General features: G+C 34.1%; 2 protein-coding genes across 12 annotated transcripts in view; both read left to right on the forward strand.

Moving 5' to 3' along the window:
- On the forward strand, window positions 1-6,526 carry LOC145313766 (uncharacterized). Its single transcript, XM_080153358.1, has 4 exons — window positions 1-833; window positions 910-965; window positions 1,535-2,593; window positions 3,704-6,526. The coding sequence occupies exons 3-4, from the start codon at window positions 1,559-1,561 to the stop codon at window positions 4,229-4,231; spliced, it is 1,563 nt and encodes a 520-aa protein (XP_080009484.1). The 5' UTR covers window positions 1-833; window positions 910-965; window positions 1,535-1,558; the 3' UTR covers window positions 4,232-6,526.
- Window positions 6,522-18,087, forward strand: part of LOC145313760 (uncharacterized) — a 26,624-nt gene continuing 15,058 nt past the window's right edge. For all 11 annotated transcript variants that reach the window (XM_080153334.1, XM_080153340.1, XM_080153341.1 and 8 more), the window contains exons 1-11: window positions 6,522-6,582; window positions 7,474-8,139; window positions 8,563-8,697; window positions 9,836-9,983; window positions 10,529-10,690; window positions 15,229-15,363; window positions 15,689-15,847; window positions 16,195-16,271; window positions 16,668-16,729; window positions 17,070-17,193; window positions 17,471-17,698. In XM_080153334.1, the coding sequence (XP_080009460.1) occupies window positions 7,510-8,139; window positions 8,563-8,697; window positions 9,836-9,983; window positions 10,529-10,690; window positions 15,229-15,363; window positions 15,689-15,847; window positions 16,195-16,271; window positions 16,668-16,729; window positions 17,070-17,193; window positions 17,471-17,698 (1,860 nt within the window). In that variant the 5' untranslated portion in view covers window positions 6,522-6,582; window positions 7,474-7,509. The remainder of the gene's footprint in view (window positions 6,583-7,473; window positions 8,140-8,562; window positions 8,698-9,835; window positions 9,984-10,528; window positions 10,691-15,228; window positions 15,364-15,688; window positions 15,848-16,194; window positions 16,272-16,667; window positions 16,730-17,069; window positions 17,194-17,470; window positions 17,699-18,087) is intronic.

The raw sequence follows: 18,087 nt of genomic DNA on the forward strand, positions 1-18,087 counted from the left end.
CCTTTTGCACGCCTTTGTTCTTAACTATACTTTCAGAGTCCATAACGTTGTAAATTCTGTAATTATTCTACAAAAATTATCTTCCTAAATTGATATATGATTTTCAGGGTAATCTCCGGTGGACTAAACATTAAAATTTTATGGAAAAAAAGATATCTTTAGAACATTCATGACTTGAAATTATCCCCCCTTTGTACTCAATACGCATTTTTTATTCTAAGTGCGTCAATTTTGCGTCTAAAGATACCCTTAGTTTAAGCATTAATTTCTCCAAAAAATGATGAAAAAAGATAAATTTTTTTTTGATAAAATGATAAAAGTATATGTAAAATGAAATAACCAGCAAAAAAATTACAAAATTACGTTAAATAGAACGAAAATTAGAGCGTGTTGTATGCCTTATAAAATGCGTATTTCTCATGAAAATTGTAACGATTTAGTGGGTTGAGTAAAATGTTTACAAACTTCTCGCTTTTATAAGAAAATAGAGCCTTTGTGACTATTTTATTATCGAGATAAAAAAATATTTAGATGTACAGAAAAAGTCTATTTATGCTTATTTCATTTCGCCACAAGCATTCATTTTCCCTAAATTTTTAATCAAACAAATAATAAAAACGTTTACTTACTCCACTTAGTTAAGATGTACAGCAATATGTCAAGAAATAATCCATCACTCTGTATGTAATTTATTTTTCAAAATTAAGAATTTTAATTATTTTATAAAGAAAACTAAATCCTTTTCAGAAAGTAGAACAAAAATCAGAGACTTTTTAATGCTCTAAACCATATCGTTTCCAATTGTTGGCTCAAAAAGAAGAAGTCATAGCAAAGTAAGATTTTGTTTCAAAAATAATTAAAAACTTTAATTTTTATTCAATCCTTTACATGTAAGATATTTTTTTTTAGATTGATTGTAACTGTTTAAGCTGCCCAAATGTGACCAAAGCATTAATAATTTGCAGGTATACTTTATCAAACATTTATTAAAAAAAGAAATTGTTAAAACATAGTAAAGAAAATATTTAAGCCCACAGCAACAAATTTCTTATTTAAGATTGTATGCTGATTTTGTAAATGAATTACTGCCCATTTATTATAAAAAGAGGGGGCGATATGACATACTCATAAGAACTTTTACTTACTGTCTGTCTGTCTGTAACGCTACGGAGGAAATGTGTTTCTCGGCTGACATTGAAGAAATTTAAAGGGAAGATTCCTATTATATATGTTTATCTACTCTATACATTATTGTCTGTCGGTCATGCTTAAAAAGACAAATACCTTATATTTGGGGAAATGTGATTTTCTCAACTGCTATTTTAGATAGACAGCTGCCAGCCATTTTTAGTGAAGATTTATAGTATATATGCACATCTACTCTATACATTATGATTTTGTCCGTCTGTCTCTTGGTCATGCATAAAACAATAACAATATTATTTCAGTTCAAAAAGGCATCAGTTTTCGTGAAAACTATTCTTGTTTAAATTTTTGTGTTCATTTGAAAATATCTGAATGAATTTAATTTCAGGAGATTGAGAGAGGAAATACCACCATGAATACTTGTGATATTTGTAATAAGAATTTTCAACGGAATTCTCACTTGGTTGTTCATAGGAGGATTCACACTGGTGAGAAACCATATTCTTGTGAACAATGTGGAAAGAAATTTGCTCAGAAAAGTGATTTGACAACGCACAAAAATATCCATACAGGAGAAAGGCCATACTCATGTGACAAATGTGAAAAGACGTTCAATCAAAGAAGTTCATTGATAAAACATAAATGGATGCATACTCGTGAGCCATACTCCTGCGATCAATGTGAAAAGTCTTTTGCTCGCATTAGTGCTTTGAATATGCACAAAATGAGCCATTACTCCTGTAGCCTTTGTGACAAACATTATGTCTCTAGTTCAGAGTTATTAATGCATAAAGAATCCCCAGAGCATTTAGAAATAATGAAAACATCTAACAATACAGTTCAACCTTCTGCATCAACAGTTTTTATTGAATGTGAAGTTGATGTTAAAGAAGAAATAGTCTCTAGTTCAGAGACACTTATTCATAAAAAATCCCCAGAGCATTTAGAAATGAAGGAAACCTGTAATAATACAATTCCACCTTCTGTATCTACTTCACTGCATACTCATAAGAAACCATACTCCTGTGATCAATGTGAAAAGTCTTTTGCTCGCATTAGTGCTTTGAATATGCACAAAATGAGCCATTTTTCCTGTAAATTATGTGACAAACATTATGTCTCTAGTTCAGAGTTATTAATGCATAAAGAATCCCCTGGACATTTAAAAATGTTGGAAACATCTAATACAGTTCCACCTTCCGCATCTACTTTTTTTATTGAATGTGAAGTTGATATTAAAGAAGAAATAGTCTCTAATTCAGAGTTATTAATGCATAAAAAATCCCCTGGACAATTAGAAATGATGGAAACTTGTAATAATACAGTTCCAACTTCCGTATATACTTCGTCGGTAAGTACAACGTCAAACGCCGCTTCTAATGATGATTTACAGGAAGAAGGGAAGAATTCTGCCACTTCTAGAATTGTTTGTGCAAAAATAAAAAAGGTAAACTTATAATTAAATAACAGCTAAAAAAATTTAAGCCCACAGCTAACAATTTTAAGATATTAATTTAAGATTGTATGCTGATTCTGTGAATAAATTACTCACAAATTATTATGAAAATGGGGGTTTATATAAAACATACCTATTAAAAAAAAAATAACTTTAGTTATAGTAGAGCTAGAAGAATGGTTCTTTTTGATAGGGACGTTGCCGTTCCTGCAACTGGCAGAAATGCAGTGGGTGTATTTTTTTCAAAATTGTTTGTCTGGATGTAAATTCGACAGTAATTTGCTATATATAGTAGGTATGCTGACAAATATACATCTAACTCAGGCATTTAAACATTCAAAATTGTCAATTATACATCTATTTCTTGCCAATTTCACATCTAAACTTTTTTATATGTAATAAATACTTACATAAAAACAATAGTAAACTGTATAGTAGATATTTATAGTTTTGATTGATTGATTAGCCATAGTTTCTTAGGGTTTGGGCCTAAGTAGTCATGGAGTAGGCTGAGACACTTTTGTCTAGCCACTAGGGCTATCAAGCTCCACGTTCAAGCACATTATGACTTGACCCGCTGTCTCATGAGAGCTACTCATTATTACCTAACCCTCGCCGAGTATGGCAGGTGTCCCAAATTAAGTCCCCATAATGAATGACGCTTTCCGCATAGGAGCTTGGGATAAGGGTAGTACTGATATTATGTACTTGACTAATGAGTATCCTAACTTACTCAATAATCCCCCTCTAACACAACCAGGGGAAGTTGCGTGATCATTATTGCGAATGAGAAATTCAAGTCAACACATGGAGAATTGAACTCGAACTCTCACCACCGTATTTATAGTACAAGAATATGGTTAAATGTTTAAAATCTTTATTTTCTATATATAACTCTAACTTTCCAGCTAATGGGCCATGCCATAGGGGCAGACGGGGACAAGGTCGTTGACGTGGTGTTATTGAAAGTATAAAGTTTAGTATCTCATGGAAACTTGTACATCTTACCTAATTTTTTAAGTTTTAAAGACTGTGTTTATTTGAAAATATCTGTATAACAATACTTTTTGTTCTAATATAATTTTATAAATTTAATTTCAGGAGATTGGGACAGAATATAACAGCATGAACACCTGTAATATTTGTAACAAGAATTTTACGAAGAAATCTCACTTGGTTGATCATAGGAGAGTTCATACTGGTGAGAAACCATACTCATGTGATCAATGTGAAAAGTCGTTTTCTAAGAATAGTACTTTGACTATGCACAAAAGGATCCACACAGGAGAAAGGCCATACTCTTGTGATTTTTGTAAACAGACATTCAATCAATGGAGTTCATGGAATAAACACAAAAAGATGCATACTCATAAGAAACCATACCCCTGTGATCAATGTGAAATGTCTTTTGCTCGCATTAGTGCTTTGAATATGCACAAAATGAGCCACTTCTCCTGTAGCCTTTGTGACAAACATTATGTCTCTAGTTCAGAGTTATTAATGCATAAAAAATCCCCTGAACATTTAGAAATTATGGAAACCTGTAATAATACAGTTCCACCTTCTGTATCTACAGTCTTTATTGAATGTGATGTTGTCGTTAAAGAAGAAATAGTTGATGAGGATTAAATATTTTCTAATATAATAAATGTTTAGTAATAGTTTTTTTATATTTTGATATAGAACAAATTGTAAATGAGAAATGTAAATTACCAAATGTTCATAAGTTTCCATATTTCTTTTACAATCATAAAACTGGAATTTAAGAAAACAAATTATATCAATATTAAGCTATTTTATAACCTTAAAGTCTATTCTATGTGAATATGTAATTTTCTCTACTGATATTTAAGATGAACGGCAGAAATTCTATGTAAAGATTTCCCTTAACCATTTATTTCATTTGTTATAGTGAATAAGAAATCAGATACACAGAAAATGTAATTTTGGTAGGTAGGTATAAAATATCTTGATGCTAAATAATAATTAGTTTTCTATTGTATACTTGTTGGTTCATTGGTAATGCCATACGGAACAGGGATTTGTATTATGGAATTAACTCGGCTACTAACATGACAAGGACGCATCTGTTCCTAAAGATTAGTTTCTACGAAGGCTTTTGAATATTCTATTTTAATGCTTATAGCTGAAAAGAAATTTAGGTTCCTTGAAAATCAGCTTAGTATGTCATATGAAACGTGAGACTTACTTGTTGGATGAGGCCATACAAAATGATGAGAAAGTAAAAGGTGATTGATTCAATCCCGTGGCAAAATTAAGGGGTGTGGATATACACCAGATCCCCCCTAACGCATTTTTTCCTCCACAATTGATACACTTCTTAAAACAGCAAAGAGGGTGTCAAGCTAAAATAAAAGGTCACAAAAGCTTAATTTAGATTAATATTGGTTGTAAAAAATAACTATACTGATAGATATCCCACTACTTTAGATTTTTAAAGTAACACAATAGGTTCAGAGATTGAGATTTTCAGACATAAAATCCGTACAAGATCTATTTAGGATAGGATAAAATTTATAATTTAGTTATAAGTTAAAATTTGTGTTGCTTTTTCTCATAAAAACTGATTTTATATATATGACCTTTATCATTCCTTATATGAATAGATTCTTATATGTGATTTTCCCCCTTCTTTATATCAATTCTACGGCAACAATATTAATGCCCGCTTTTTCTTATCTAACAAAATATGTTCGGAAAATTCTCACCTATACAAAATCCTTGCATGTAAGAAATTTAAACCGTCCATAGCCGAAACTTTGAAAACTAATTTGATAATATATGATTTAAAATCGTTTATTTGTTATAATTATTTAAGTTTATAGAAAGCATAAATGTTCAATTTTTGCACTTTTCTAGATGTTTTGATTTTAGGGGTAAAATTGTTATAAAGAAAATGTCCGCAAGTCAGCCGAAAGTCTAGCTCTTTGTTTACAAACAGATATGTCTGCTATAAAAACAAATGTTCTGGGTGCTAGCCTCGCAGAGATGAACCAATGGGAGGTCCCCAATCTCGGCACAGCTTTGGCTCCCAGGGTCACGTGACCCAAATCTGGACCAATCACAACAACTTTGCAATTGTTCCTTGGAAAATATTAAAATAAAGCACGCCTTTATAACACTGTGAAAGTCAATGACTTTTAAATGGGAATATTGAAATTTTAATTAAAGTTAAATTAATTGTTTTATATATTAAAATTATGGTTTAAATTAATCGATTTATATTGAATTTTGGGTAAAAATCTTATGCAATTTATTATGAGGTACCCAAAAAAAGAATTTTTCATCTTCTCTGTAAAGTGAAAGTTTTTTTCACCTGCGCTTAAATTGATTTTTAAGTTTAGAGCAACCATCTTTGTTTTAGAAAAATAATCAATAATTTTAATTTTTTTTAAATTAAGAATTAGAATTTATCTATACTATAGAATTATTTTGGTTTGGAGGTATGTTGGATCGATGGGGTGAAATTATTGTGCAGGTATTCGGTTCGAATCCCAATTTATTTTATCATCTATATTGTATTTAATATAAATAATGTTATATCATGATTTTTAAAATAAAATAGATTAGATTAAAATCGAAATATATATAATAAGTGAATACATTGTTCAGTACATAGTCACTGAGCCCCTAGTCAAGAGGAGTGCGGGAGATTTCAGTATAACAGCTGTTAACCACCCCTCAAGATATGTATACAGCTTCCCTGAATAGTGCAACCAATTTGGACCAGCGCGTAATATAAGAGATCTTTAGCTTCAGATAACAAAAACACTTTTTTACTTCTTTAATTATAGGCTAATGTTGATTTGATATCGTAAAAATAATAAATATATGTATATATAACGTTATTATATAAATTAATGTTGGAAAAAACACGTTATTTAAATATTATTTTATTTCAGAGTGAAAAATTAGAGTGAAAATGAACCAGTTAAGAAATAGAATTTGTTTATTTTAAAGTAAGTTAAGTAATTTTCTAATTTCATAATAATATCAAATTAAATTTCAACTAAATGTAATAGGTAGGTATGTGTCGTTAAAAAAACGAATGTTGTAAAACTTAATTATACCGGCCGTTTTAGTCAAGCTAAGCCTCGATGGTTCGGATTTGTCGGCAGTTTTTTAATGTATATAAAGGTAGGGGAAAAAGGCGGATTCCCCCTGATTCTTATTTTTGGCGGATTCCGTATTCTAGCAATGTTTTAATGGAATTTTTAAATCTAAAAATTTAAGTGCTACATATGTCCTAAAATTAATGTTCTTGGTGTTCTCTCTAATTCACTTCCGAAAAACGAACAAGATTTTAATAGATATTACATATAATAATGATAATCTTTGCCTTCAAAAAGAAAAAACTCAAGACGCTAATTTTAGCCTACCAATTAAGAATCCGAATCCGCTATTAAAAAACGGATTCCGGATTCGGATACCAAAATTGGCTAAAAATTGGGCGGATTCCGGATTCGGATTGCCAACCCTAGTATTTTATTTAAAGATCCCGTAAAACAAAATGTATAGGTATTTAGACTTAATTTTTAGTACATGAACAAAAATGTCGAAATATGGCCTAATCAATAAGAGCTTATTTTTTTCCAAATAACTTCTTAGGTAATACATAACTAAAGGAAGTTGTAGATGCAATTTTAGCTTTTAAAGATTTTTAGAATACATACCTCCAAGTTCTCACTTTATTTTACATGATATCTAAGTTTTTTAATTCAACTCCAAATAGATATTATAATCAATACATTTTCCCTTTGGGTCTACTGTTCGTTGAAAGTAAAAGGTATCACTAGTCCTGTTTGTAGCCAATTTACAATGGAATGACTGTTTATTTTTGTTTTGTTTAGGTCATCTGGTAATAGTAAACAAACGTAGACTTTAAAATGGAGGCATCCATAGTTATAAGCCTGCAAGACAACCAGCTGAGTAGAATGAACGGGCATGACAACAATGCTGAAATCAGTTCCAATAACATGAGCAGTGGCTCCTCAGAGGACGGAAGCGTTGCAGAGGTCAACAACACCAACAACGGAGCTCATGAGAATGGCGTCATAAAAAGTGCACCAAAGCAGATTGCAACCAAAAATGGTAGCAATTCGGATCCTGACTTTTCTGGCGACGGCGGCGAGGAAAGCGAACAGGAAACGGACGATAATGATGTTCTTGAGGAGGACGAAGACATTATGCCGCGGAAAAAGAAGGCAAAATTATCTGAAGACATACTAACAACACCCTCTGATAACACAATCAACAGCAACGTTAGAAAATCTGGAAGGGAACGAAAAATCCCCAAAAAGTTCGATTCCCCGCCATTATTAGTCGACGATGACGATCAACCAACACAGAAACGGAAATACCAGCGGAAACAAAAAGTGGCGGAAAATGGCGGTAACGATGTTTCTTACCCGCCGTCGTCGGTAAATACAACGTCAAATGCAGCTTCTGATGAAGATTTAGAGGACGAAGAAGAGAATTTTGCCGCTGCCAGAATTGCTAGTGCTAAAAGGAAAAAGGTAAAATTAAAATTATATTGATTGCCAAAAAATGTAGGTATATCTTCCTATTAATAGTTAAAAATGGTATACTTATAGAATAACAAAATATAATAAAAGTACCTAAGTATTATAAGATCAAACATTTCGTTTTATGAATTATAATGATGAAGGTTGTAATATTTGTAAATGATATCTCATGTATGCGTGTCATATGTTGCCCCTCTTTAAATGTTCAATTTTCTTAATATGTCTTTGTCCAATATTCATGAGTCGACTCTTTATTTGTAAAAATAATAACAAAATATTTCATTTGTTGCTAGTTAGATGTGTTTATTGTTCAATTTTATTGTACAAAATTTACGTTTATCCATCAAAACGTAAGCCATGTAATTTTCTAAAATACATTGCTATGTTTCCTTATAATACTAATTATAATTTTAGATCAAACAGAAGAAACGGAAGGATGATTCCGAAGACGAATATTCCGACTTTAGTGATGAAGATAAAGCTCGGGGTTGGAAAAGATCAATTAAGAAGAAATCTGGAGGTGCAAAATCTAAACCTGGAAGGAAAAAGGTGAGTTTCTTTCCAGTATGGCTTCGAAACCGATTGATTTCCGCTTGATTATAACCGGTTCTTAGCTATACTAAAAAATAAGGAAAAGTATCGTGTTACTAATATTAAAATAAAAACCATAAAATTGAAACTAGTTTTGTTTAACTGGGCCTTCGGTCCCAGGTGGCTAACAAAACTGTTTCAAATCTTATTTTTTTTTATCCGCGGAAAGCAGTCTATAATAAGATGCTCTAAATAACTAGGCAATACAAATTTTTAATCAAAAGCCATGTTAGAAGATTAAGGCAAAATAAATTTTTAATTTCAATTCCTACATCTTCCTTTGCACTTAAAAGATAAAAAAAGTCCAGTTTTTGTTTCTTTCACAATATTTAACAAAATATACATTCACCAATAATTCTTTTAATCACTAGGTACTGTTTATGGAACTAGAGGCTTCACCTCTAACCTCTAGGGACTTTGCCCCAAGAGATACCTAATTAAAAAAAATATAAAAAAATAAATTACTACTGGTACTGCTCATAGTCTAATGTGTTCCCAAGAAAATTATGTGTGTTTTTTTTTTTGGGGGGGGGATTTTTCATTTTTTGGGGGATTTAGGGTGTCCCACCCCCAAGAAAATAGCTTAAAACCACCACAGGACCAATAGGCATACACCCTGAAGAGTAGAATCCAATCAGTTCAGTGGTTACCGAGAGGGACAGACGGACGGACAGACAGACATCGTTCTACTTTGTATTATAGATAGTGCCCTTCTTATTCCCGTTGCTATTAATTTTTACCTCTATGTGGTCAAATAATTTCAATTAATAGGCAAATTATTTGACAAGGTGTTGTACTTTCCAAAAAAATGGCATAAAATTTTTTTTAAAAAGCCTTTAAGAGCATTTATTTAATGAAATAATTCTCTAATATTTTTGAAAAATTATCGTCAACGTAGGTTGCTTACATGGACATCACTTATTGGTCATATTTCTTTCATCCACTAGGAGGGGAGGGGATCATATAAAGGGGGTAGATGGGGAGAATCGTTATTTCAGCCAGCTACAAGTTTCACTTTATTAGAATCTGGTTTAAGTTCCCAGTAATAATATATCCATTCTTGTTTTCTGACATGATAAAATTGCTATATTTACAGGATAAGAAAAAGTACGAAGAAGAGGATATTGACCATAGTTCTGACTTTATGACAGACCAGGAGGATGATGGTCGAGTCTCAGCTGCCTACCATCAGGAACCAGAGGAAGATGTGGATGCCATCGAATTTGTTCTTGATCATAGAAAAGGTATAGAGGTAGCAGGGACGTCCAAGCTTTTTAATTTATTTTGAAGGCGTAAAATGAGGTGTTTCAAAGGATTGAGGGGGGGGGGGACCTTTACCCTCACCCTTGGACGTCTTTGGGGGGGTAGTTCCACGAAATGTTGCTGTTCTTGGGACGTGTTTCAGTTTCCACAAGATCTTATTTTGGTGTATCACAACCAAATCTTGCTATTGCAGCATAGCTTCTAGTATGGCTTCGGAACCGATTATTATCTAATGAATTAGAATCGATTCTAAGCCATATTAAAAAAAATAATGTCGTAGTACAGACAATATCGACGGATATGAAGCAAAAATCATGAAATGAATACCAGTTTTGTTAGGCCGTGCCTTTGGGTCTAACAAAACTGGTTTTACTTTTATTATTTTTGTTTTTACTATCCTCGAAAAGCTGTCTTAATGCCATACGATAAATAACTATTATAATATTTTTATTTTATGTAATGTAATGTAATGTAATGTAAATGAAGTACAATGTAAAAATGTAACTTTAATTTTGATTTCTCTTAGGAAAAGTTGGAGCTACGGGCGAGAATACCATGCACTGGTCTGTACATATTAACGGGGACCCGAACCTGACACTGGAAACAGATCAGATAGAGAGACAGTTTCTTATCAAGTGGAAGGGGTGGTCGCATATTAATAACACTTGGGAGTCAGAGAGTTCACTAGGTAGGTTTCATTACTTTTTAAAGCAAAGATTATCTACCTTATGCGTGTCTTTCCAATTTTTCTGAATGGATAGTTCAGATTGTAAAATCTTGCAGTTGTTGCTTCGAGAGAAAAAAATTATTAGTACCTACAAAAATAACTTTATAAGTTTATGTAAGGGGGACGTAACTGAAGCTTTTTTGATGCTGGGGGGGGGGGGGGGGTTTCTCCGGAACCACTTGATGAACCGTGCACATTTTTTGGACTTAAGCTTTTAGGGGTATGAACATCTTATGGTTTCAAAGTCAACCCCCTACCCCCACCCCCTAGCCCCCCGGGGCTCAAAACCCCCCTAAAAATGAACCTAACCTTAATTTTCTCAGAAACCATTTGACCAATAGGGATGATTTCTTAAACTTAAGCTTTTATGGTTATAAACTAACTTCTAGATTAGAAGTCACCCCCTGCCGCCAACCCCTAGCCCTCCGGGGCTTAAAAAAATCCTAAAAATGAACCTAACTTTAATTTTCTCAGAAACCATTTGACCAATAGGGGTGATTTCTTAAACTTAAGCTTTTATGGTTATAAACTAACTGCTAGATTATAAGTCACCCCCCTGCCGCCAACCCCTAGCCCTCCGGGGCTCCAAAAAACCCTAAAAATTAACCTAACTTTAATTCTCTCTGAAACCATTTGACCAATAGAGATGATTTCTTAAACTTAAGCTTTTATGGTTATAAACTAACTCCTAGATTATAAGTCACCCCCCTGCCGCCAACCCCTAGCCCTCTGGGGCTCAAAAAAACCCTAACTTTAATTTTTTCAGAAACCATTTGACCAATAGGGATGATTTCTTAAACTTAAGCTTTTATGGTTATAAACTAACTCCTAGATTATAAGTCACCCCCCTGCCGCCAACCTCTAGCCCTCTGGGGCTCCAAAAAACCCTAAAAATGAACCTAACTTTAATTTTCTCAGAAACCATTTGACCAATAGGGATGATTTAATAATGCAATTCCTGAGAAAACTGAGATTAGGTAATTTCTCTGAAAGCATGTTTTAAAAAAAATTACTGGAAATTTAAGATTAAGTATATTTTTTAGGAGCCCAGGGCCGGGGGGCTATGGGGTGGGTGACTTCTAAAATAAAATTTAGTTTACAACAAAAAAAAAGTAGTTTATACACATAAAAAAACATCTCTATTGATCAAATGGTTTCTGAGAAAATTACAGTTAGGTTCATTTTTAGGGTTTTTTTTAAGCCCAGGAGGGCTAGGGGTTGGCGGCAGGAGTGGAAAGACTTCTAAACTAAAAGTTAATTTATAAGCATAAAAGCTTAAGTTTAAGAATCTATTGATCAAATGGTTTCTGAGAAAATTAAGATTAGGTTCATTTTTAGGGTTTTTGAGCCCTGGAGGGCTAGGGGTTGGCGGCAGGGGGTTGACTTCTAAACTAGAAGTTAGTTTATTAGCATTATAGCTTAAGTTTAAGCAATCATCTCTATTGATTAAATGGTTTCTGAGAAAATTAAGGTTAGGTTCATTTTTTTTTTTTTGAGTCCTGGAGGGCCAGGGGTGGGCGGCAGGGGGGTGACTTCTAAACTATAAGTTAGTTTATAAGCATAAAAGCTTAAGTTTAAGAAATCATCTCTATTGGTCAAATGGTTTCTGAGAAAATAAAGGTTAGGTTAATTTTTATGGGTTTTTTTGATCCCCGGGTGGCTAGGGGTTAGTGGCAGGGGGGTGACTTCTATACCAAAAGCTAGTTTATAACCAAAAAGGCTTAAGTTTAAGAAATCATTTCTATTGGTCAAATGGTTCATGAGAAAATAAAGGTTAGGTTCATTTTTATGGGTTTTTTTAACCCCGGAGGGCTAGTGGTTAGCGCCAGGGGGGTGACTTCTATACCAAAAGCTAGTTTATAACCATAAAGGTTTAAGTTTAAGAAATCATCTCTATTGGTCGAATTGTTTCTGAGAAAATTAAGGTTAGGTTCATTTTTAGGGTTTTTGAAGCCCTGGAGGGCTAGGGGTTGGCTGCAGGTGGGTGACTTCTAAACAATAAAAGTCCTAGAAATCTGACGTATTGATCATATGGTTTCTGAGAAAATTAGGGTTAGGTTCATTTCTAGAGTTTTTTTGAGCCCCGGAGGTCTATGGGTTTGCGGCAGGGGGGTGACTTCTAAACTTTAGTTAGTTTATAAGCATAAAAGTTTAAGAAATCATCCCTATTGGTCAACTGATTTCTGAGAAAATTAAGGTTAGGTTTATTTTTAGGGTTTTTTTGAGCTCCGGAGGGCTAGGGGTTGGCGGCAGGGGGGTGACTTCTAAATCAAAATTTAGTTTATAACCATAAAAGCTTAAGTTTAAGAAATCATCTCTATTGGTCAAAAGGTTTCTGAAAAAATTAAGGTTAGGTTCATTTTTAGGGTTTTTTGGAGCCCCGGAGGGCTAGGGGTTGGAGGCAGGGGTGTGACTTATAATCTAGGAGTTAGTTTATAATCATAAAAGCTTAAGTTTAAGAAATCATCCCTTTGGTTCAAAGGGTTTCTGAGAAAATTAAGGTTAGGTTCATTATTAGGATTTTTTTGAGCCCCGGAGGGCTAGGGGTTTGCGACAGGGGGTTGACTTCTAAACTAGAAGTTAGTTTATTAGCATTATAGCTTAAGTTTAAGCAATCATCTCTATTGATTAAATGGTTTCTGAGAAAATTAAGGTTAGGTTCATTTTTTTTTTTTTGAGTCCTGGAGGGCCAGGGGTGGGCGGCAGGGGGGTGACTTCTAAACTATAAGTTAGTTTATAAGCATAAAAGCTTAAGTTTAAGAAATCATCCCTATTGGTCAAATGGTTTCTGAGAAAATTAAGGTTAGGTTCATTTTTAGGGTTTTTTGGATCCCCGGAGGGCTAGGGGTTGACGGCAGGGGGGTGACTTATAATCTAGGAGTTAGTTTATAATCATAAAAGCTTGAGTTTAAGAAATCATCCCTATTGGTCAAATGGTTTCAGAGAAAATTAAGGTTAGGTTCATTTTTAGGATTTTTTTGAGCCCCGGAGGGCTAGGGGTTGGGGGCAGGGGGGTGACTTCTAATCTAAAATTTAGTTTATAACCATAAAAGCTTAAGTTTAAGAAATCATCCCTATTGGTCAAATGGTTTCTGAGAAAACTAAAGTTAGGTTCATTTTTAGGGTTTTTTGGAGCCCCGGAGGGCTAGGGGTTGGCGGCAGGGGGGTGACTTCTAATCTAGAAGTTAGTTTATGACCATAAAAGCTTAAGTGTAAGAAATCATCCCTATTGGTCAAATGGTTTCTGAAAAAATTAAGGTTAGGTTCATTTTTAGGATTTTTTTAAGCCCCGGAGGGCTAGGGGTTGGCGGCAGGGGGTGACTTCTAATCTAGAAGTTAGTTTATAACCATAAAAGCTTAAGTTTAAGAAATCATCCCTATTGGTCAAATGGTTTCTGAGAAAATTAAGGTTAGGTTCATTTTTAGGGGGGTTTTGAGCCCCGGGGGGCTAGGGGGGGCTATGGGTTTTTTTGATCCCCGGGTGGCTAGGGGTTAGTGGCAGGGGGGTGACTTCTATACCAAAAGCTAGTTTATAACCAAAAAGGCTTAAGTTTAAGAAATCATTTCTATTGGTCAAATGGTTCATGAGAAAATAAAGGTTAGGTTCATTTTTAGGATTTTTTTGAGCCCCGGAGGGCTAGGGGTTTGCGACAGGGAGGTGACTTCTAATCTAGAAGTTAGTTTATAACCATAAAAGCTTAAGTTTAAGAAATCATCCCTATTGGTCAAATGGTTTCTGAGAAAATTAAGGTTAGGTTCATTTTTAGGGTTTTTTGGATCCCCGGAGGGCTAGGGGTTGACGGCAGGGGGGTGACTTATAATCTAGGAGTTAGTTTATAATCATAAAAGCTTGAGTTTAAGAAATCATCCCTATTGGTCAAATGGTTTCAGAGAAAATTAAGGTTAGGTTCATTTTTAGGATTTTTTTGAGCCCCGGAGGGCTAGGGGTTGGGGGCAGGGGGGTGACTTCTAATCTAAAATTTAGTTTATAACCATAAAAGCTTAAGTTTAAGAAATCATCCCTATTGGTCAAATGGTTTCTGAGAAAACTAAAGTTAGGTTCATTTTTAGGGTTTTTTGGAGCCCCGGAGGGCTAGGGGTTGGCGGCAGGGGGGTGACTTCTAATCTAGAAGTTAGTTTATGACCATAAAAGCTTAAGTGTAAGAAATCATCCCTATTGGTCAAATGGTTTTTGAGAAAATTAAGGTTAGGTTCATTTTTAGGGGGGGTTTGAGCCCCGGGGGGCTAGGGGGTGGGGGTAGGGGGTTGACTTTGAAACCATAAGATGTTCATAGCCCTAAAAGCTTAAGTCCAAAAAATTTGCACGGTTCATCAAGTGGTTCCGGAGAAAACCCCCCCCCCCCCCCCAGCATCAAAAAAGCTTCAGTTACGTCCCCCTTTAACTTTAATAATTCACTTTCTTGGAAATTTCAGGATTATACACAAAAATCATATGTCATACGCTTTTTATTAGAAAAAGTTAATATGTTTTTTTTCAGCTGCCCGCAAGAAAGGATCTCAAGATATAAAAGGTTACAGAAAATTAATCAACTACCAAAACAAGCTGTCAGATTTCGAGTCCTGGAAGAAAAGGGCTAGCCCAGAAGATATTGAATATCAAGACATTGAAATTGGTAAGATTTATTTTTATAACTCATTAACTTTGTTTTTAGAAGCTCAGCTATCTAACAACTTCAGCCTGAAGATAGCCTTTGTTGACGGGGATACACCACGAGATCTTATTTTGGAGCATTCATGACCCAAACCTTGCTTAATTGCTGTGCATGATCATATGGTCAAACGCCCTTTGGACAACCAACCCTTTTGCAGCCACACCGGAAAATAATTTCTTGACTTCTCCTCGGCTTTGTATGTACGTATAGAGAGTTCTTATGTCAAAAAGGCATACCTACGTTTTGTAAAAAAGATCTTGTATACTATCCTTTTTACCGTGTTTAGAAATGGGACGAGAATTGTTGAGATCTTACATGGAGATAGAAAGAATATTTGCCTCGCGTAAGAATGAGAGTGGTGGTAAAGATTATTATGTGAAATGGAAAAATCTTCCTTACTCGGAGGCGACCTGGGAAGATGAATTTAACATCACAAATTATTACCAGGAAATCATAAGCATCTATTTTTTTTAGAACAGTGGTAGGTATTATAAGAAGGTTAAGCGGATTTCAAATTAGTGCTTTTCTCGTCCCTTTAAAGAAGTCCATAATTTATGATTTATAGGCAAATTCTCTCAAATGTTTTTTCTAAACAAAACCCCTCCCCATTCCATTAAAAAAATAATTAATTTTAGCACTTTATGTTAGGTTAGGTTACCTTGTATACGTATACAATCTCGACTCAAATGGATGGAAACGGTGACGGTTTAGTTCTAATTTTTCACTTGAGGGAAAGCACGGTTTAAAATTTTTGATAAATACATTAAAAATGTTTATGATTGAAACCCTAATAGGAGGCCCTAGAGCAATATGAGGAAAGAATATCCAGCAGAGCCTTGCCTAAACATTATGACAGTGCAATGAAAGGGGTAAGTACAACCTAAATTATCAAACAAATACCCCAATAGTGCTGTAATAACATATCTCGGGGAGGTTATGAGTTCAAATCTAAGCTCAACATGGCGTCATAACTAAAGAATTAAAAAATGGTTCCTACCATTGCTTTGTCAGATGCACGAGATTATTAGACAGACTAGGGGGAATTCCTTGGCCACAAACAGGCGCAACTCATTTATATGCATAGTTAGGACTTCCAGACAAAGGTTATGAAATCAAAGAGTTTGGTTGTCTATTGGGTATTACCCTACTTAACCCCTTGGGCTTTACTCTGCAATTCACTTGCAGAGTATGATCAGGGTGGCGATTACCCTAAGCGTCACCCAGCCCTCAAGAGTTGTAGGCTGAAACATGTTGTTTTTTTTTAGGTCAACCTAAAGTTCACTCCAATGAAGGAACAGCCAGATTTCCTTGGCAGTGAAAAATTCAGGTAATGATTATGTCAGGGAGTACCCAATTTATACTGGTACCCAAAGTTTTATAAACACGTTTTCTCCTTTCTTGATTGGTTGGTAAAAGTTAGCATGGTTTTCACTTTACCACCAACAATTTTAATCTTAATTCAAATTTGTTTATTTTATTTTGGGTTGTACATTATTTTATTTATCTGCCATACTGTCATTTATGATTTTGTTTTGTCATCCGTGGAAAATTGTCTGTTTTACGATGCTTTACAGTATGGTTGAGAACCAGTTCCAACTGGTTTTGAAGCAATTCTGGAAATACCATTTTATTTGATATTTTAATTTTTAAATTTCTTTTTATTTTAGATTAAGAGAGTATCAGCTGGAGGGGTTGAACTTTTTGTTGAATGCTTGGAGCAAGGGAAATTCTGCTATCTTGGCAGATGAAATGGGTCTCGGAAAAACTATACAATCCATTTCTTTTCTCAGGGCAAGTTTAAGTTTTCATACTAAACATTAAACATTATCGAGCTTATGAGTAAGATTAGGACTCACATTAAGGTATTCCATTTATGTGATTAAAACTAAACATTTTAAAAATAAATACATATATTAAAATTGACAAATACCGTCCCACTTATTGTCAAAAACATAATGCCTAGGATATATTTTCTAGTTGAAAAAGCAGCATCCCCCAGTTTAAAAACTATCATTTTTTTAAATGAACAATTTGAAACATAAAAACTTAAACTTTTCTTTGTCTTTAGTACTTGTGGCACTGCTATTCGTTCAAAGGTCCCATGCTGGTTGTCGTACCTCTGTCCACCATGGCCGCCTGGCAGAAAGAATTCACCCAGTGGGCGCCACAAATGAACACTGTGACATACAATGGTAACGCGGCATCACGCGAGATTATTCGCAACTATGAGATGTTCAGCAAGAGTGGACAGATTATTTTCAATGTTGTCCTCACTAATTACGAGATGGTGGTTAAGGTAATATTTGTGGTTATGTGGAATTTACCCCCATTGGAAACAATACTTTTATAGTTTTATGGACCTCTTAAATATAGGTATCCAAATTTCATCCGTTTCTCACACTTTAAAAAATATGAATACCTAGTTACATCTTTTTTAAAAATCTTTTATATATATCAACAGAAAACAATGTTTTGTCGCTCTTCTAAATATTTTTTATGTCTAAGTATTTGGATGTATTGTATAGTATACTGTATGTTTGTTCGTCTCCCTAGATTTTTGAATGACTACTGACGACGACGTTTTCATCTGTTTCCAAAAAAAATGAAGCTAAGACCATTAAATTTTAAAACTATGCCAGGACCGGTCCAAGGGGTTTGCAAATTGTACGTATATAAAGAAAAGAA

Source organism: Acartia tonsa, chromosome 3, assembly GCF_053477335.1.
Source record: "Acartia tonsa isolate MP-2025a chromosome 3, ASM5347733v1, whole genome shotgun sequence".
NCBI lineage: Eukaryota > Metazoa > Arthropoda > Copepoda > Calanoida > Acartiidae > Acartia > Acartia tonsa.

Excerpts from the sequence above, each read along its gene's own strand:
- LOC145313766 (XM_080153358.1), top strand. The coding sequence starts at position 1,559 with ATGAATACTTGTGATATTTGTAATAAGAATTTTCAACGGAATTCTCAC. Across the intron at positions 2,594-3,703 it reads TTTGTGCAAAAATAAAAAAG|GAGATTGGGACAGAATATAA; the intron begins GTAAACTTATAA and ends ATTTAATTTCAG.